The following is a 20518-nucleotide window of genomic DNA, read 5'->3' as shown; positions in this document are numbered from 1 at the left end:
ACGCCTCGTTCTTGTCCTGCGGATTAAGGCTCGGGAGAGACGCGACAATTTTGCTATAAGATCAGGCGAAACGCCGTAAGAAATTCCCCGCCGCTTCGCGCATTTCTAATTAATGGTCTTTGTGGAGAAACTCACGGCTGCAGAAAACCTGCATAGAGAGACCATCTTTCTCCTTACATTACGAAGCATTTCCTACAGCCCACCTATTATCATTTTGAGAGAAAAAAGACCTCAAAACCCAAACCCAAACCCTCTTTATTTTATTTTTAGAGCTAAAAAAAAGGGAGATCTGGAGTGAATTCCTGTGAGCGGAAGGGAAGGGAATCGGCGGGCCAAGGCGGGAGAGGAGCGGAGCGGGGCACGCTCCCGCCCGCCGCCGAGAGCTCACCTCGACCCAGCCGGGGCTTTCTCTGCGTTATGATGCATTTGCTAATCCGGCTAGCTATGCGGTAATAACTCTGTGTGTGTGGTTGTGCATGTGTGTGAGAGAGGGAGGAAGGGAGACACAAAAAGAGAGAGAGAGTGGGTGGTGGTTGAAAATAACAGAGGAACCTTAAGGCGCCTAATTATTCAGAAAGGTTAAAGGTGATGACCTTGACATTTTGGAAGTTCAAAGGCATACACTTATGCTTTTCTTGCTAAAGGTTTTAAAAATAATTTTTTAAAAAGTCATGCCTCCCTCCGCTTCTATTTCTCCATATTTTGAATTCTCGGGCTTTTCCTGACTTCTTTGGGCACTTTTGCCTTCCCTGCATGCAAGCGTAGCGAAAGCCGCCGCTTCATCCTATTCAAAACAGGCAAATTCTTTCCTCACTCCTCGCCTTTATTGCACATTGCGGAAATCTCTTTTTCACCCACCAGAAGGTGTATAATATAACCCAATTAAGCTGTTTAGAACCTCGGTTTTTATGGTGTTGTCTAGACAGTTCAAGGTTTTGTAAACAGCCCAGCCAGGTCACGCAAGATAAAGCGGCGCGGAGCAGAACCCTGCCGGATGCCGGCCCCCGCGCAGGGCCTGCCGCAGCCGCGGATGGGGACGCGGGTTGCGCTCCCGGCGCTCCGCTCGCCCTCCCCAGGAACGGCATCCAAGAGATCCACCCCTCTGCCTCTAAAAGGATCTCTTTTTTTTTCCTTTCCTTTTTTCCCCCCCAACTAGTGCCAATTGTTTATAGCTCCCTCTTGTCTGCCTCGCTCCGAGCCCTCCGTCTTTCTACCTCTCTCTTCACTAACAAGTAAACAGCCATTGGCGTTGGGGATTCTGGCCTTCCTGTGAGACTGACAATTATTGTTATTATTTTAATTAAAAATAAGTCTTTTTCGATGTTTATAGCAAGTGCAGCCCCGTCAGAAGTGATGGGCTGCAGCCAGCCATGCTGGCTCTGCCTCACGGACAAACAGAGAAGGTTACGCATACCTACAAAGGGAGAGTTACACATCTAAACTGTTCTTGATTTAAACGCCTTCAAAACAACCCTACTAGGCAGCTTCCCATTATTATTCAATTGAACTTGGCTCTAACCCGGGAAAAGCTAGAATCCTTTGGAGATGGAAATCCATAGAGTGCACGGAAGTTATAACCTTAACTTTACTAGAAACCATTTATTCACATGAAAAAGACAGTGGCCCATGCTTTTGGATGACAATAGAAACATATATATATATATATATTTTATATATAGCGAACGTACATTTACCATCTCTTAAATAAACCGCATTCACTTAAAGGGAGGAAAGTGTTACCCTAGCTCAAAAGCAACAACAGAGCCCCCCCCCCCCCCTTCCCGAACTCAATGAATTGTAAGCAAAAACTACCAGACACACTGCAGGTCCATTGCTGGCACTGTGGGAGAGGAAAAAAAGCACCTTTGGCGAGAAACACTGGAGTGTGGACAGTTGGATTTGCCCTAATTTCCCCTTATCAGGAATCTGCTCCGTCAAGCCCCGAAATCTCCAGTGGCCATTCAGTGTGTGGAGTTGCATATGAGAATGAAACTTTGAGTTCCGCAGGGTGGATGTGTCATGTAAACCAATTTACTTTTGCATTCAGATGGCAGGTCAAAGAGACCGAGATATTCTTTGTTTTTCTTTTTCTTCCTTTTCTCTTGCTCTCTCTTTTAATTTTTTTCTTTTTTCTTTTTCTTTTTTTTTTTTTTTTTTTTTTTCATTTTTTACTCCTTTCAAAACAAGGGATTCCCAGTGAAATATTGGAGTCGATCTCTGTTCAGTTTCTTTTCTTTCATCCTTCGGTTCTGGAACCAGATTTTAACTTGCCGGTCAGTGAGGTTGAGCATTCTGGACAACTGCAGTCTTTTCTCTTTGTTTATGTACACGTTGAAGAAAAACTCCCGTTCCAGTTCCCTTATCTGATATTTGGTATATGGACACCTCTTTTTCCTTGATCTCTGGGGAATTGCTGAAATTCAAGAGAGAAGAAACTGATTTGTGCTGCTGCGAACACGCTCAGCTAGGAAGAGGTGAGAGACTTTGACAATATCACATTGCCTGGATAACAGCCCTCTAACAGTTAAAGGAAAAAATATTCCCGGGGCTTTTGCTCTCTGGGTGAGTTAACAAAAAAGCGAATATTTTCCAACTTCTCCTTAAAAGAGAGCACTTCGAGCAACACAGAGAGATATTTAAATGGGCTGGAAAAATTCCAAGTTTCTCAAACTCCTCTCACCCACCCCCCGCCCCAAACAAACGAAGATCTTAAGCTCCAAACCGAAGGCAGCTCTGAGCAGTACCTGTGAAATCTCCCCGTATCCCCCCCCCGCCAAATCAACAATTTAATAACAATTAATATCCTCTTCCAAGAATACCTTAAGCCCACCTAAATTGGTTTCCTATCGTAAACACGCTTTACAACGGTAAAGGAAATCTTATAGGATATATAAAATCCTTTGGATGCTTATAAAATTGCACATAAAATGCGGCTTGACAAAGTGTTGGCCTTGTACTCTTGCCCCCAATTTACTACTGATACCTACCTGAACTGTTGCTCTTCTCTGCAACAGCCTCACCAGAAGGGGAATCGGCGCTGTTTGCTGGTGTCACTTTCTTCTCTTGGCTGGATGGTATTTTACTGCAAGTGCTGTTCTGGGCTTTCAAGTCGCCCTTGTCCGCGTCCCCCTCGCCCTCGGAGTGCTGCTGGTACGGGGGTCCGGGGGCTGCCTCGTAAAACTGGTCGAAGCCTTGCGGCAGGATGCCGTTCCTCCCCACCGAGGTGTAGAAGTTGGAGGCGGCGGGAGACGGTCCGTGGTGGCCGCAGACAGGGTCCGTTTTGAATAACATTTCCGTCCTCCTGTTCGCAGGCTGCAGAAAGTCTCTGTGCATCACCTCTTCAGCTGAGTAATAAGGAGCATAACTGCCCCTATACTGCCATTTGCTGCGCTCTAATCCGTATTCCCTGAATGCCACTTCACGCACAGGTTGGACATGAGGTAAATTGGAAGAATAAGGAAAAGTCATTTGACAGGACGACGACTGCGACAAAAAAGAGGGTTTCGTCGAGAAATCTGAGGGTGAGACGTAATAAGCGCACCCTGGCAGATACATATTGGAAGTGCCGTGACTGCAATCGTCAAACTCAGTCATGTCTTCCTTTTTGCGATTGCAAGCAACCAGGAGGCTTCAATGCATTGAACAAGATCCATCTATTGCACAAGAGGGTTTGGACAGGATCAACTAAGAAAAAATCCCCACCGTGTGCTGACGTGCAATTCATCTTGATTGATTCTAGTGGTAATTATGTCACGTGACGCGATGCAGAAATGTCCTTATATCTATATCAGCCCCTCGGAAAGGCTCCTAACACCGCTCCAAAGAGCCCTCCCAGCACAGAGAGGCGAGAGCAGCCTTTGTACAAATACAGCCGGTTTTCACCCTCAGCCTTTCTCCCGGCGGTGAGGTACACGTCGGTGGTGCCGGTGATCACCTGGGGCCGCGCTGCCCAGGCGGGTGCCTGGCCAACCACCGTTGCAGTCAGGAGTGGAGCCCCGCGGTGCGCAGCCCCCGCCCGCATCGCTGCCCGGCCCGCCCCCCCGCAGCGATGGGAGAACTGAGCCGCCGTCGGGGAAGGGAGCCCCAGGGGAGCGGGAGCCCGTCGGACACCCGCGGCTAGGGAGCGCGGTGGCTCCTCGTTAGCGGGAGCGATGCTTGCCGGCCACCGCCACTCACACAGATGGTGAGCGAGCGGGTGATGATTCACTCAGGAAAGATAAGTCCCGCTCGCACGGGTGGATCAGTCCGCCCGGCTCCAGCAATCCACAGTTGTCATCAGAACCGGTCACAAAATCCAGAGTCCGAGTCCCGATCACCTCATTCTCCCCTGCTTACAAGCCCGAACAGTGCGCGCTTGTGCCAGGACGCCAGAGAAAAACTGAGATCAGAAATATGCAAACAGAACATCTCTCAGAAGCCGCTTTTATGAAAGGGAGACACTTTCGGGCTCTTCTGGAAGGCAGAGGGCCAGGGAGGGAAGGGGTCCACCCAGCACGGTTTCCTTGGGAAGCGAAGCAGCACACAAAGTGACCTCTGTTCCCGTGCCTCCAACTCCCACCAAAATGTCCATTTTCATTGGAAGGGAAAAGCAGGGTTGGGAGTGGGCGACACTCAGAACAACCGCCAGCCCCGCGGCGGCCCTGCCTTCGAGGGCTCATTTTTGCCAATTTTCTTTTTCGCCTTGAAATATTATTTTACATACACGAGCACAACCCAAGTCACAAAGGCTGAAAAAAGAAGAGAATAAATAATATGCGCCAGCAATAGCCCTATGCTCGAGCAATCCCTCATTCCAGATACGTTTGCCAGCTCTCTATGGGAATGCCTTTTTTCCACCACTGTACAGCATAGCCAGAGCAGCCTCGCCACATGCCGCTCTCCAAATACACCCAAAATCCACGCCGAGGGAGCCACCCGCTAGCACCCAGGCAATCCCCGGGAGCACCGGCCAGGCTTCAGGCCCCAGATCTCCTCCAGAAAGGCAGCTGCCTAGTTCCACAGCATGCAGAGAGCCCGGCAGGTAGAGAACTGGCCCCAGACGGCGGGCAAGGGGAGGAAGGCCCGAGGGCTCCCCGGCTATGCAAGGCGGCAGTGCCCACCGAGGGCTCGGCCCCGCTGCGACAGGCGCCTCAGCGCGTTCTCGGCACAACGCCGCGGAGGGTCTCAATGCGCGGAGCCCCGTAGCAGGGGCTGCCCCCAGCGCCCGGCTCCCTGCCTACTGCACCCTGCTCCCTTCACCCTGCTCCCCGCACCCTGCCCTCCGCCCCACCACTACCGGCGCTGCCCCTCCCGCATACTCCGGCCCCCCAGAGCAGGCGAGGGCTGCCCAAGGGGCTTCCTCACCGCAGCCCAGCTTGCCCTGTCTAAAAGGCAAAGACCAAAGCCAAGCAGATAAGATGAAACTCATTCCCCCTTTTCCTCCCTTTCTTTCATTTTTTCTCTTCTTTGTACAAAGAAAAGGTGGGTTTTGTCTTGGTGCCTCGCCCGCAAACCATCTCAGAAGCTACACATTGATTCCAGCAGATAGACCCTCGCGAGGTATCACTAGAAATCTAGGCACAAAACCACCACTCCCTTCTTTTATCGATAATTTTCGTGCCCCTTCGATTCTGATGCAACGCATGAACAACCTCCTAAAAACGATGCCTGTGCAGTTAAAATGGCTCCTGTGTCACTTACCACCCTGAGCTTGCAGCAGAGCAGGGCAGTGATCCTTTTGGGTTGTGCCCCCAGGTTTCTCATCGCCTATCTCCTCAGGAAAGATGGCTCTGGGAACCTATGGAGCTTCATTTTCTTTACCGTTCAAACAATTAATAACGTCTTAGACAGAATCCTTCACCTTCCTTTCGATGCAGCAAGCCTAGCATCAGTTAAATTTTGGCGAAGGAGCCAACCGGTTTCAACTAATTCAAGTTCAAAGACATGGCGACGATTTGTTAATACTAAGCCCTTTTAGGAAACAGTCCCTTAAAGAGCAATCTAATTTGGAGAATGTGAGACCAATACCATAGCAAAGATCCCGCTGGAATAAGGCAGAGCTGGGGGTCCCCGCCTGCCACAGCATTTTCACCCTGGGGTCCGTTCCCAGCCCAGCTCTGAGCATTACATATATATCCCCCTTCTTTTTCTTTCCCCTTCAAGCAGATTAGACAGCATAGAAGCATAAATGCACATCATGTCCACAGTCAGGCGAATACTTTACCGTTAGGCGTCTTGAAACATCTGCAACCGTTGCCTGGAATTACCAATGATTCAGGTCCAAGTGACATTTTCCAAAAGCCCTCCTTGAAAATCAAGACGACTCGCATAACATTCGGGTTTGAAAAATACACCCAGTCCGGCTGGAGAAGATGCGGTGTTTTGTGCCACCCAAGATAAGACACTAACTTGACCTTAACTTTGTTATGGCGCCCCTAGTATCTGGAGAACGTGAACAGACACTGTCTGGCAGCTCTCGTAAAAACCGACTGGAGAAGAGATTCTGAGTCATTTCATTTATTGCCACTACAGTTCTGCAAGAAAGCTTTTCCTCCCTGCCAAACTTTAATTATTTATGCTCTTTTAGGAAGCACAAAGGCATCCAGAGCCATTCCCAACAAGCCGAGTTGCTTTCGCAGCCTTATCAAACGAGGAGGAATGGAGAGTCCCCTCGGAAGGGCTTTATCACGTTAGGGCTGCGGTCGGAATGCAAAGATGTTTAAGTTGGAATAAATAAAGGGATGGATGGCTGCCTGCACGCTGAGGGGGGGACGCGGCCGTGGGCCCCGCAAGCGGGTGCCCGCTGCTCCCCCCCTTCCCGCACCGCACCCCATGCACCAGCAAAGCAGGGATAGGGGGCGAAAGGACACCCGAAATAATCCAGCCGGAGGGCGAAGGGTACATCCACCTCACTCGGGCGCATCTCCTGCACGCCCTCCCAGTCAGCATGCCGCACACGCGTGTGCGCACACATGTGCCCACAGGGCGGGTTAGGCGGGTGCGCGCAGGCAGAGCAGCACAGGCAGCGCGCATTCTGTGTTTGCAGCTCTGCCACGCGTGTGCGTGTGTGTGTGTGTATGTGTGGTTGTGTGTCGTCGCCTGCTGTTCCAGAGGAACAGTTGAAACCTGGGGCATGGGCGCGCTTGAAATCATGCACGATTTTCTACCGCCTGTGTGTCTGTGAACAGTTTCAGCCCACAGATATGCATGTCTGCGTGTGTGTGTGTGTACGTGCCCACACGGTTGCACACAACGGGTGCTGCTGAAATATGTGCCTCTCTATACACAGGCACATACAGAGGTACATAACACACGTACTTTAGCATCACAACACAATTTATATTCTACCTCTTCTGGTTTTGATCCTTTCGCAGGCGATTTTAGGCTAGAAGCTCTACAATAAGCCATCATCGTGGGTCAGATACGTTTGATAAATAGTACATCGCCTTTCACATCTTTTCACACGAGGACCTTCTTCGGATTTCACATCATCCATGTAATAAAGGGACTGGTTGTACTGGGGCTGGTTAGGATAGGGAATGACGGCATAAAAGGTCCATTTCTCATGGACTGTAGCCGAATGAATATATTTCCAGAAGAGAATAAGAAAAGGGGCTTTATCTGGTTTTTTTCCTTTTCTCCTGGCTTGCACCATTGAGCTTGCTTCTAGTTTTTTTAATTAGGGAAAAGCTACAGAATGAAAAGACCCCTATTTTCCGCAATGCGCCAGCTACCAGCACGGGACTGGACGCTTCGACGACTTGGAGGGACCCAAGGGTGGTGTCTCAGGTTGTGGGTGCCCAGGTGCTTACTCCGGCCCTCAGGGAGCTCTTGCCCTGCGCTGCTGCACCCCTGCTTTCCCCTGGCAGCAGCCCCGTCATGGCGAGGCAAGGTTTTGTCTGAAATGGGCAATGCGGCAAGGGTGGCCATTCTGCACATCGAGAAATGCCGCCTCCGAGTTGGGCTGGGTTTCCTTCTCCCTCCCGAAACACTACCAGAACATTACCTTTGGGGATCTCTGGAAAGCTTTTGGGAAGATGGCTGCACCTCTGCCCGCTTAAAGATCCAAAATCATGTGTCCCACTGTGCCCTCGCGAGCAGCTATCACAAGAAAATGAGTGGGTAGGAGCGACGTTCAAATATACCCTTTTATGAAATAATGAGTTTATTCCTTTCAGGAAGGCAATCGCCCCTTGTAAATAGGTACTGCACTGTGCCATTCCTTTTGGTTGTTTAGCCTTGTGTACGCCCAGCACAGCCATATCTGAGCTTACATTATAGACCAGAAAATACCGCAGGCTCTGCCAGCGTTATTATTATTAGTGTTGGGGGAGACAACCCAAGATTTTGCATGTCGAAACGCCTCTTCATTAGAAACAGATTTATGTGGAAATTGAGGCCAAAAGGAGTTTTAATCCGGCTCTAAAATTCCGTGATTTTTTTTTCTTATTATTTTTGTTTATTTTCTGAAGTACCAGACCAAGGCAGTAGCACCCGCATTTCCCCCAGCTCTGCAGCTCCGTCCAGACTGACTGCTCTGGTGCTGTAGAACCTGGTGGCTCCCGGCAGAGAAAGCCCGTCAGCAAGATGAGGGGAAAATCGATTTCCTTCTCGTCCTAAAACAATAATCAAACGGCTTGGGCAATGCTCCCAGCCCCTCTGGCTGGGTTATCCTCTGAGGTTTATAACTGGGAAAAAAAACCTGAAAGGGGTCTCCCCTTTTCCTCACGAAAGACTCTGCGGAAACGGCCATGGGGACTGTCCCTCAAGATAATCAAACCCACCAAACTCTCCTGGCTCTCCCCTCTCCTGTGCCGGCAGCACCTCGAGGTGAGAGGCTGTCGCCGGCTCCCTGCAGCACTGCCCCAGCCCAGGCCCCGACCCCAGCCCGTCGTCGCCTCAACACCGCCCGCTCTCCCTCCGCCTTTTTGTTTGGGGCAGCGCTTGGACAAGGCCAAAGTCAGCGGCGCTGAAAGGGCACGGCCCGGCCTGGCCCGGCCGCCTGGGGCAGCACCGGCGGCGACGCCTCGTAGGCTGCCTGCTCCGGGCCCTGCTGCCCCTCCGTCTCAGCGCTACGCCGCGCTCCCCGGGGTCCGTCTGGCGCTCGGCTGGGGGAGTGGGGCGCATCTTCCCAAAGGGGAACCGCTCCTCTGTACCCGGGGAATGGAGCAGCAGCAACCCCCCCCCATCCCCAGCAGACACACAGGCTCCCCTCCACCCATCACCCCTGTCCGTGCCCCTGCCGTCGGGCAAGTGTGAGCGGATACCACTGCGGAGCCGGAGCGCAGGTTACGCGCTGGCCTTGCGCGGGTGTCACGTGCCCTCTTTGCCAGGCTGCGGCCGGATCTGCAGCTCCGAGCAGGGGGTAGAAGGAAAAAAAGGAAAAAAAAATAAAAAAAGAAAAAGGTTTATTTGCTAACCACTTTCCCCATCGCTGCTCGAGCAGGTTACTTCAAACCACAAAACAAGCCGGCGCCGCAGGCTCGCCCTGGCGTGCAGAGCAGCAGATGAAGGGAGCGGCCAGGATTCACAGAGCTGACGTCTTTACTAGGCGTTATTCCTTTATTTTTGCTGCAAAATGGTATTTACATACAGATAGAAGAAATCGATTTTAGTTTAGCACCACTCGTTCTCCGAGGAAATAGAGGGTAAGAAGCGTGAGGAACTATATATAAATGGAGAAAGAAAGGTTAAAAGCTGATAATACAGGTTTCCATGCTGGTCCGGCTTGTCTTCTTTGTTTTGGCTAAGAACTCCGCGCCTGCCAATTTACGCAGGGATCCTACGCTTTTCGAGAACTTGGTTTGAACGGTAAAAACAGAAACAACCCACAAACCGCGGTCCCCGCGTTTGACTCACGAATACACTCTACTCTAGGGGTGAACACTCCGGGCACAAGTTCATGCAGGAACGGGCAGACTCTGCTCTAGTACATAGAAAGCGCCTGCTCTCGCATTACTACTCTTTTTTTTTTCATCCGCCGGTTCTGAAACCAAATTTTAACTTGCTGATCGCTTAAATTCAGTCTGTTTGATAGTTCTTTCCTCTTCTGTCGGTTAATAAACTCATTGAGGAGAAACTCGTTTTCCAATTCAGCAATTTGTTGTTTTGTGTAAGGTTTCCGTTTCTTTCTTGATCTCCCCTGGGTGGGGCACCAAGGCAAACCTACAACAAACACGTCGATAATTTAGTGGATCAGGTCTGGGCATCAGAAAGAATATGCAAAAAAAAAAAAAACCAAAAACAAACAAACAAACAAACAAAAAAAACCCAAACCACCACCAAAACCACAAGGTAACAGAGCTAAACTAGGTCGGGCAAAGCACATCTGACAGCACAATTGCTATCTACCTTCGAGTCGGATTAAGCGATTATCGCTCCGAATGGGTTACGGGGGAGTTACAAAGCAATTACAGGCATCTCCTAAAAAGCAAGTATCACTAGGTCTCCTCTAGCTAAAGCGAGATATTTAAGGCATACCATCCTGCACTGAAGGTCTGAGGCATGACTGGACTGCTGCGGGCTGAACTGTCAGGTTCAAGTTGACGGAATTCTTGATGTCCTCCTTTAAGCTGGAAGTGCAGGAATTCACTTCAAAAAGAGCAGCCGAGCCATGCAAACCCCTCTGCAGGCTCGAGTGGTCATACTTTACGGGCTTTAAGTTGGCTGCGTGAGTAACAGTTGGGTCATTTGCAAAAGATTGCCTTTGCCTGCATCTCTCCTCTTGTTTGGAGCTCGCATCGTGGGCGTAATATTTATTGTTGTCTTCCAGGCACTCTTTGTTGCCGTTGGAGCTGATGTTGATTGGAACGGAGCCGGGAAGGTAAGGCTGCGCCGCGCCGCCGAACGCGTGGCTCTGCTGCTGGGCTGCGCACGAACTTGAGCAAGTCCAGGGGATCGAGCTCCGGGGGTAGGAAATGGTGGGCAGAGCCGCCAATTGACTGCCATTAGCCCGCAAATTGGGAAAATAAAAGGAATCTGGAGATTGCAAATTCAAGAGAGAACCAACGTAGCCAGATCTGTAGAGACTGCGATCACACATTTCCAACAAAGGACTTCAGCTGTTCTTACAGCAGTATTTAGTTACAACAGGGAATAAGCGGAAAGCCTGAAACGATTGGACGAAACTTTGCAGACAGGTTCTTCAAAGCCGGTAATTTCAGCACCGCCTCCAGCCACCGAGCCACAGAGTCCCCCCTTTTTTTTCCCCCGTCTCTTTTTTTTTTTCCCCTTTTAAAAAGTCTTATGATAACACTTGAAATATGAAAATACCGAGCTCGCAAGGGGGAGGGGAAAACATGGTCTCCACTTCTATAAAAGTGGCCGGGGCTGGCTGGCAAAGCTGCGGCGCTAGAGAGATGAGGGGAAACTAAACATTTGCAGAGTCGCCGAGGGGACAGGGCAGCCCCCGGCGCAGCCCGTGCCCGGCGGAGCCCCTCCAGAGCCGGCAGACACCCTCCAGGGCCGGCCAGCACCCCCGGGTCTGGAGTTCCCCAAGGCCTGGGCAGCTTTTTGGGGCGAAAACTATCACCGCGATAAAAGTGTGCACAGCGAGCTGGGAATAACCTACGATGTCTCCTTCCCAGTAACGGGAAGGATATGCAAGTGCTTAGGACACACGGTTGTGGTTCTGCCTCTGTGCAGATGAGCACACCTTGTGCCTCTGTGTGTGTGTGTCTGGGCGCAGAATACGCATTATGTCCTCTTTATATACGCGTTTGTTTTAATTGCGAGCAACATGATAAGCATCTGCATATGCTTGCAATTAAATTCTTAATTGTTCGGATATTACCATGATCGTCATTCTGGTACACTAATGACTGGTATTCTCTTAGGTACGCACGTCTGCCCTTGTTACCCCTTTTACTTTTCATCTTCACTCTGGAGAGAAGGCAAGATTTTAAACGACACCTCTAAAACCCGGAGTTTATTCTGTCTTTAAAACACAACCAAACACCAACAGTCTGAGAATAATAGCAGCAACAGCACGGAATTACTTGAGCGACCCACCGAGATAAACAGACAAACAAACATTCAAACAGAATGGAGAGACTGCAAAAAAAACCTGGCCGGTTCTGCTCTGCAGCAGAGGATGGGAGTGTAGCGGTGGGCAGAGCAGAGTCAGCTCGGCTGGGTACCCCGCTGCTATCTTCCAAGTTGCGTACAAGGAATTTTTCTCCCCTGAAGAGAAAATTATCCCTTACTGTGTTATTACGGTGCTGTTTTGGGGAGCTTATACATATTTTTACGTTTTGAAGAGATCAAACAACAGCCCAGTTATTCTGCTATTTCTCCTATTTTTCCCGTTACACCTGAGTAAGTACAAATAAAATCATATTTGATAGTATCCTCCCAGGAGTTTGTCTTGTCCTTTCCCAGACCATGCGGGTAGGCAGGCGGTGTTCTTCCCACAGAGGCAAGCCGAGGCCCCGTGTGCTGCACCCAAAGGCACTCGCAGGGGCCAAGAGACTGGGTGACTCGGGGAACAGCACCTCGCCAGAGCCCAGCAGAGGCCCGCGCTCCCGGACACCTCCTGGTGCCGCCACCCCACGGCCCCTTTGGAGGCCCATTCGTCATCCGGACCGAGTCTTTCTGTCCCCGGCCTCTTTTCCAACAGGATCTCCCCGAGTTTGAGCGAGCCCATCTTCAACAGTCTTAATACCAGGATTTAGCCACTTTCATTACCTCGGTTAAAAACCTGAACCTTGTTAACAGGTAGGGTTAATTTTCCGTGTTATTGTCCTCTTAATCATAGTTTTAATCTTGGTTTTATTTCTACTCCGAGATCAGAGACGCTGCCCCTCTTGACATTCTCCTAATCAAATTCATCTTTCTGTTTGATGGGAAATTGGGGTAAATTCTGCAGTAATTTCATTGCCCTGGAAGAAAGCTTTAAATGATTGCTCCCTCCTAGACCACACAGGACCACACAAGCACCGCTGGAGGATATTACTGACCACTGCCTTTAATTTTTATTGTTTGAGTTATGTCTACCAATTGAATCTCCCTCTTATTAGCTTACTTGTTTTCTGCTTTTTTTCTCCCCATGACGATGGGCAATAGTTTATTTTCATAATCGCCTTGTACGAAAAAGCTGACTCTGATTTTCGCTTCTCAGAAAACAGAAGGAACTTTCTGTGCTCAAAGACCATATTTTTTTCAGCCCGCAATAAACGCAAGGAATGGATGTGAGTTCCCAGTTACCGGAAAGAAAGGTGACACTTCAAACTAACTTTTATGGGGTTAGAGAAAACAGAGCTTTCAATTAATGCTCAACTCATCTGTAATTGCTAATTAATATCGAGAAAAAAAATATGAAAAGAAAAATCGGGAGTAGCTGGAGACACTCACAGCTGCGGAAAGTGATGTTTATGTTTAAATCTGCAGGGAAAAACACTGACAGAAACATCTTGTTGCAGGGGCGGCTGGCCGCTGCCGCGGGGCGGAGAACCTCGGACGGACTGGTGCTGGTTTTTCCAGCCCCAGCCGGCTTCTGGTTTGGGAGGCGGCGATAGAATGCCGCGGGTGTCCCCCTGCCTGTGTCTGTACAGGAAATATCACCGCTGAGGAACAGAGCGACCCGGAGGGCTGCTTTCACACGCTCCTTTCCGCTCTTTAGAGGTTTTTTTAAGTAGGCAACCGGATCGGCCTGAACATCAGAGCTGACCACACGCTATGATTTCACTGGCATACATGTTCTTCAAGCTTACAGATGAAGGTTGCTCTGCGTGTGACCGAGTAGTCTCCCTCGCTCGTTTATCACTCGAAAACACGGCTCCTGAAGCGAGGCTAAGGCTTCCGCTGCCTATGCTGGGGGTTGTCCAGGAGATGGCAGGATTGCCTCAGACATGGCTGGGAAATAGCACTGCCTGAGAGGAGCCAAGCAAGCTTCATGGTGTCTGCGGGGCAGGAGAGGCGGCCGGCCTGCAATGCATCATCGTGCCACTGCGCATTTGCAAGCCACTTTGTCGAGGTACATATCAATTATATGTAATAATGCGAGCTACATTTCCTGGGAAGCGTTATGCCCTTCTCTCTAAACACGGCCGGCTGTGCCCGGCTGCAGCTGCGGCTGCGCGGAGGTTCCACGCCCGCGCTGAGTGAAGAGCGGAGCACCAGGGCTCTGCCGGGTCCGTGAGCGCTTGGAAGAGCCCAGGCTGTCGGCGCTGGAGCTTTGAATAACGCTTGTCAATGCCCCAGCTCCAGGCTTGAAAAAGTCTTTCAGTCTGCACTGGTAGGTGGACGGCTGCTGTGTCCCGTCCCCGCAGCCCTGGCCTCCCCTTCCTCCCGGCTGTGGCTGCTGGTTTCTTAACGTTTCTGCACGTTGTTACAAAACTAAAAGGTGACTCCTCTCCATCTGGTACCCATTTGCCAGCCAGTTTGTGTTTCCTCCTGCCCTGGAAAGAGAGCTTTGGCCTTGGCAAAGCTGCATCGTCTGAAAGCCCGGAGTCCGGCAAAGCCAAAGGTTAAGCCTGGAAGGAGGAAGCGAACAGCCCGCGACGGCTCCGCTGCCGGGAAACACAACAACTCTGGCAGTGCCCGGCCACAGGGAGACTCCTCGGGAAGAAAAACTACTCCGGAATTAATAGGACCAAATTAGGGAGGATGGGGAGGTGTCAAGGAAAGGGAGAAAGAAGAATTTAAAATATTCAAGGAAAACAAGTCTGCACCAGCAGAGAGGGCCGTTCCAGGTACCTAAATGATGTGTCCCACAAGTATCCTCTGTTTCCAGAATCAAACAAAAATGCATATTGCGATAAAATCTGAAATGCTCCGAGATGGACTTTTTTCCCATCCGTTCGGGGAAAACAAGCGTTTCAAATCCCGTGCATGTGCAAGCGGAAGAGAAAAGGGAAGGAAGAGGGCGGAGGAGGCAGAAGATAACTCCTCACTGGAGCCAGCCGGTTGCAGAGCGAACGGAGGGGTGCCGAACTGGGCCGGCCATTCTCGCAGCCGAGGAGCCCCGCCAGAGCACCGGCAAAGGGCAGCTTGGGAGGGGAAATGAGGGGCGCTGGGTCGCGCTAGGCACCAGGCAGGCAGAGCTGGGCTCGGAGGAGAGGGAAAGACAGACACCCAGTTGCCTCCCACCTCGGATATTTTCCACCGGCAGTACTTCTTTCTTCCCAAAACCCCTTCCCGGCGGAAAAGCGCGCCTGGAGACGCCTTTCCCTACTTGTGTGCTTCCTTCGCATCGTATCTAACTCTACTTTCCCAAGAACCGCGGTCTTTAAGTGATCCTGGGAAGATCCCAGGCAAACTTAGAACCCGCTAAACGCCGTGCTGCAAAAAGAAGGCGAATTTTGTCCTCTCGTTTATATATATATATCGAAAAGATATAGTTTTATTAAAGACGGTTCAGAAACAGTTTGGCAACATTGTTAACAGCTTGGAACAGCCTATAATCCTAACACAAAGTAAAAGCAGACTTGAAGACAAGAAAAGAAAAAGATATGGTTTATGGAGGAAGAGTCTTACCGTAGGTCTTACCCACATACACTGGTAATCGAAGTGTTTAGAGCAATAGGATATTAAAATAAATAATACTAGTTCGGAACACACACATTTTAATAATTAGACAAGGCACATTAACAGAGAGATACCGCTTCTCTCTCCTAGTAGCTGACTAGCGTGTCTGATCACCCTGTGTATATCATAACATGCACACTAGGTTTAAAATAATAAAACCCCGACAAAATACTGGCCTTTCGGCCTATATAAATTACGGCATCTTTTGAAATTCCTTATTTATTGCTTCTGTCATTAACACCCGTTTAGTTTCGTAAATTAAAAGTTAGCGGTGAACTTCACTTCTCCGACCAGGAGTTTGTTTTGTTTTTTTGGTTTTTTTTTTTTTTTTTTTGTTTTTTTTTTTTTTTGTTATTTTAATTTTTAAGCGCCATGGCAGAAGAAAGGAGAAGAACCTTGTGTTTGTCCGGTCAAATAAGCTACAGCGGGCACTTTACACAGGGGCTGCGCAGGTTTATACACACCGGGCTGAGGACAAGCCAGCCCGTCAGTCCCGAGAAAAGAAAGCGCTTCCTCCAAGGAGCGCCTGGACACGAAGAGCTGGGAACAGCCGGCTCCTTTGGAAACCGGGGAATATTAACTGTATGAAATATTTCTACTGAAAACGGAACCGCAGGGAACCACACAAACGTAAAAAATAAAAATCAAACCAAAACAAAAAAACCCAACCCAAAAAACACCACCCCTCAAAACCCCCAAACAAATCAAAACCCTAAACCACAAACAACCCCCCACCCCAAAAAAACCAAAACCACAACCCTCACCAAAAAAAAAACCAAACAAACCTCAAACAAACAAAAAGGCCACACTCTAAAAAAACCCAAAACAAACAAAACCCGACCCCAACCAAACCCAAACCTACGGAAACAGGAAGCGCGGTGGGAGATGCCCGGCACTGTGTTTTTCGCCCCGCACCAGCTCGGAGATACCCTCCTTCCCTCGAAAAGGACAAAACCTGGCTGCAGGCGTTCCCCCTCCATGCAATTCGGGATTCCCTCCGGGTCCCGGGGAGCTCGGCTGGTTTTGGCAGCAGCCGGGTGCAGCCACGGGTCCGGACTCCGGATTTCTTGCGTTTTCCGATTGATATTTTTTTTCAGTCGGTGTGTTTTGAAGTTTACGATACCAAATCAAAACTGACACTTTTTGGCACTGACTGTTGTTCAGAAAAAAAAAAAATTACAGAACCTCCCCTAAGGAGTTAAGCGTTTAAGAAAGTTATAACTGCAACCGTTCAACATGTTTAAATTCGTTTATACTGGCCTAGAGGGAAGAACAGAAAATATAATTAATATTAATATTATTATTGTTTTCAAAAGGAAGAAACAGAACTATAATTCAAGACTTGTCAGCACTCCTTGCCACTGAGAGAAAAACGCTGACTTTCAAGGAAAACAATTCCCGAAATTTCACCACCACTGGAAGGAGAAAAAAAAAAATTAAATATATTTTCAAGTCTTTCCAAAAGTCTTTAGCTGGTCGTAAATTGAGTTTGTATATCCACCACTGTCCGCAACTAATAGATCAAGATACATTGTCTTTCAGTTTGGAGACTATTTTCTTATCCTTCACCCTTCTGTTCTGAAACCAAATGGTAACTTGTCTCTCAGACAGGTTTGTGGCTGCGGATATCCTTCGCCTCTTGTCCTTGTTAATGAACTTGTTAATGGCATATTCATTCTCGAGTTCTTTAAGCTGCAGTTTTGTGTAGGGCACTCGCTTCTTTCTCCCACGCCGGTAGACACACATATCGGGCTGGTTTAGTGCAACGTCCCCTATGGTAAAAGACATTATGTGAAAAATTAGAATTTTATTACAGGCGTTTAGAGCTTAACCAATACTTGTTGGGCACAGGTTTCACGGGCAAATAAATAATGCGGGGTTGTTTACAGTTTATTATTATTTACACTGCCACATTATTTGCGCGTTAGTAAAGCACCATGACCTTGATGGACTGTCATCACTTTGCAGGCATGCATTGCTAGCGAGCGTGCAGGACGGCAGGGATTTTCTTTGGCCGGGGGGCCGAGGGCAGGTCGAAGCTGGCAGCGCACACACAGAGAACTCGCTTTGGTGTGTTTTTCCCCGGGTTTGTTTGCATGTGGTTTGTGCCTCTGTGCCCTCATTACTCCCAGCCTCTTAAGTGCTCTGGGGCCGCGTCAGTCGCCGGCCGGAGAGGCAGAGGAGCGCAAGCCTTCGAGCACCGTCCTGCAAGCTGCGAACACGAACACAAAAGCGGCCACCGAGGGAAGAGACAGCGGGAGAAGGAGACCACGGCCGCTCTGGTGCCCCCGGGACAGAGATCGGGACCCTGGTGCTGGGCGGCTGGGAGGCTCCAGGGTCTGTCCCGCGGGGTGGAAAGCAGAGGGTGAGGTTTCCTCGGGGGTGGGGGGGGTGGGAAGGAAAAAGGGAAATCCATCGTCCCCCCCTGTCTCTCCGCTCTGTGCCTGTGCGGCGTGTCCACCTCGGCAGGCCGCCCCTGCAGCCCGAGGGGCGGGGGAGGGGACTGGCAGGCGGAGGAGGCGCGGGGGGGGTGCAGATGAGACCATTTCTCTCCCTCTCGTACCTGGAAAGGACGATTTCCAAAAGTGTGAGCTCTGTGTCTGATCTTTGGCACAGTAAACCTGACTATTCCAGCCATTAGCCAGAGTCCAAGACTGATAGCCCTCCATTGATATGTATGTTTCGTGTCTCGGTTCCCCAGAGCCAAACGTTGAGACCATGTCTATGTACCCAGGAACGTGCTGGTAGGGGGTTGTATAGCCCTGGTAGAAGGACACTTCCTTCGCCCTGGAGGAGACTTCATTGGCGGGGACACTCGTGCTGGTCAGACTGGAGACGTCCATGTACTTTTCCACAGGAAAGCCGCCAATGGAGGCATGGGGGGGAGACTTCAGGGCGTTTTGCTGGATCCCAACCCCGTGGGACATCCTGCAGCTATAGTATCCATTGCCAAAGTGATACCCATAGCCGAGCGCAGGGGCGGCGGCCGGCGCGGCGGAGCCTGGGCAGTCCTTGGCCGGGGGGTCGGGCCTCGCCGCCGCCCCCGAGCGCTCCCCTCCGCCGGCGTAGGCAAACCCCGAGGCGGCGGCGGCGGCAGCGGCGGCGGCAGCCGCTCGGCCCGTGTGCGCCGCCCCGAAAACGGGCGAGGAGAGAAAATTACGGCACTGCCCTGGGGCTCCGCTGCTGCCGCCGCCGCCGCCGCTGCTGTCGCCGCGCAGTCCGTCCATCTCCCAGCTCGCTGCTTTGCTCATGGCCTTGCACATCGCGGGCGGCGGCAGCTCGGTCCCCGGCCGGGCATGATGCAAATGGTTATTTGCCTCCAACAGGTTGGATCCTGGCGGTACGTTTATAAAAACGAAGTCCAGGTTGGGAGGGGGGACGGGGGTGGGGGCGGCCGGCTCCAGATTAGTTTGCCGCAGCCCGGGGGGCTGCTCATAGGCTGCCGTCGAAACATGTGACCTTCCCGCTGCCCGTACTGCCCCTTTCGCCTCGCAGCCCCCCGGTCCGCACCGGCGGCGTCCCCCCCTCCCTTCCCACCCCCGCCCCGCCGCCGAGCTCCCGCCCTGCCGCGGACCCGGCGCTGGGGAGGGGTTGGGCAGGCGGGCGGAGGAGATGCCCCTCAGGGCCAGCCTCGCCCCCGCCGCTTTCATCCCCCCTTTCCTCCTGCCTGCAGCTTCAAAAGGGCCAGCGAAGGACCAAGGACCTCCGCTGGCCCTTTTGAAGCCGCGAGCAGGGGCTCTGGTCGAAGCAGATGGCAAGGATCTGACCGGATCCCCGGGGAGACCTTCCCCAGCTCATTGCTGTGTCTGCGGCAGGGTGAAGAAAACCCCAGTTACAGTCTTTGTATCCCATCCTCCACACCTCCCTCCTTCCCGGACATGTATGGCGTAGGAGGGCTTTGTTATAGCGGAGAAGGGGTCCCCCGTCTCCACTGAGCTCTGTCCATGGGAGATCCCTGATTCAGGCCCCCCCCCCCCCCCGCCCCTATATCGCTACCAGCCAGGAAAAAGCACCAGGGCTGTGTGCAGCACAAGATGCTAAACGTGGTATTCCTTAGATGTGGCTTTTATACCCTTGCGGTGTCAGTCCGTGTCGTGGTAAGGCAGATTAGTTAAAACGCAGCGTTTGCTTATGCTAACGGCTGTTCTGGTCGTGACTACCCAATACGATGGCAAATCCTTCTGTCGTCTCTCTCGACTCTCCCGCTGGGTCGAGATGGAAATCGCAGCAGCGCGAAGAGCTCGAAATGGAGAAAGCAGCGAAGACGAGTCCCTGTCCCAGCTTCTGCCCCTCTGGGCCGGCTCCTGTCGCTCCGCGGTTGTGCATTACAGACATTTAGCCCTGTCTGGGGCGGGGAGGGCAATTAGTTGCGGCAGCTCCGCTGGGAAAGGCAGGGAAACTCCTAGCCCTCTGAAAAGCATAGGGCTGGGGCCGTGTTTGCTGTCCCGAAGTAGGCTCAGGCGCAGGAGAGAAGAGAGGCAACTGCCGTAAAGGTGAAACTCAGTGCTGACAAGATTTGGGGGCTGTGCGTGCCTTCTCAGGGCAGGCGGTGGGCCTCCCCCTGGGCTGCTGGGCTGCTGCGGGCGCGGAGGGGGCTAGCAGTCTAGTAGTCGTCGGCAGTTTCTGGAAGCGGGGTGGAATGACAAAGGGTGCACATCAACAACCGGATGGCAAACGCATTCTAGAGTTCTAACCACTTAATTGCTATTAATCTTTCATAATCAGCTAAGAGTGAGCCAGGCGTGATTACGTGTTTTGCTCGGTTATAAGTCGAGTCAGTATTTTCTCTCAGAACATAAAACCAAATATAATTAGGAGGACGCTTTGTCGAGGTACAAGTTTCTCATCCTTTTATTTCCTTGTATGCAGCTTCCTAGTGAAAGCATTGCTAACTCACTGAAGTCCTGAGAAATGAGAAACTATTCCTCCGGACATCTTTCCGTTTGAATTCCCATCTCCCGTTGTGCTTCCAATTGCCATAAATGCAATGAAATTTTCTTTCTAGTCACGGCAT

The 20518-nt window shown here is 51.0% G+C and overlaps 3 protein-coding genes across 3 annotated transcripts; all 3 read right to left on the bottom strand.

Moving 5' to 3' along the window:
* Positions 1–1848: 1848 nt before the first annotated feature.
* HOXD11 (homeobox D11) lies at positions 1849–3594 on the bottom strand (the record flags this gene model as incomplete). The annotated part of the gene is made up of 2 exons (XM_080621743.1): positions 1849–2413; positions 2988–3594. 2 exons carry the CDS (start codon positions 3592–3594, stop codon positions 2178–2180), a joined length of 843 nt encoding a protein of 280 aa, XP_080477869.1. The 3' UTR covers positions 1849–2177.
* A 6126-nt stretch (positions 3595–9720) lies between these two features.
* On the bottom strand, positions 9721–11020 carry HOXD12 (homeobox D12; the record flags this gene model as incomplete). Its single annotated transcript, XM_080621392.1, has 2 exons — positions 9721–10143; positions 10459–11020. 2 exons carry the CDS (start codon positions 11018–11020, stop codon positions 9905–9907), a joined length of 801 nt encoding a protein of 266 aa, XP_080477518.1. The 3' UTR covers positions 9721–9904.
* Positions 11021–15425: 4405 nt separating this feature from the next.
* HOXD13 (homeobox D13) lies at positions 15426–18755 on the bottom strand (the record flags this gene model as incomplete). Its single annotated transcript, XM_080621321.1, has 2 exons — positions 15426–17276; positions 18068–18755. 2 exons carry the CDS (start codon positions 18753–18755, stop codon positions 17026–17028), a joined length of 939 nt encoding a protein of 312 aa, XP_080477447.1. The 3' UTR covers positions 15426–17025.
* Between the last annotated feature and the right edge of the window lie 1763 nt (positions 18756–20518).

Source organism: Psittacula echo (assembly GCF_963264785.1).
Source record: "Psittacula echo genome assembly, chromosome: 6".
Taxonomy (NCBI): Eukaryota; Metazoa; Chordata; class Aves; order Psittaciformes; family Psittacidae; genus Psittacula; species Psittacula echo.
Note: the sequence above shows the minus strand (reverse complement) of the source record. Positions and strands in the feature narration are given on the sequence as shown.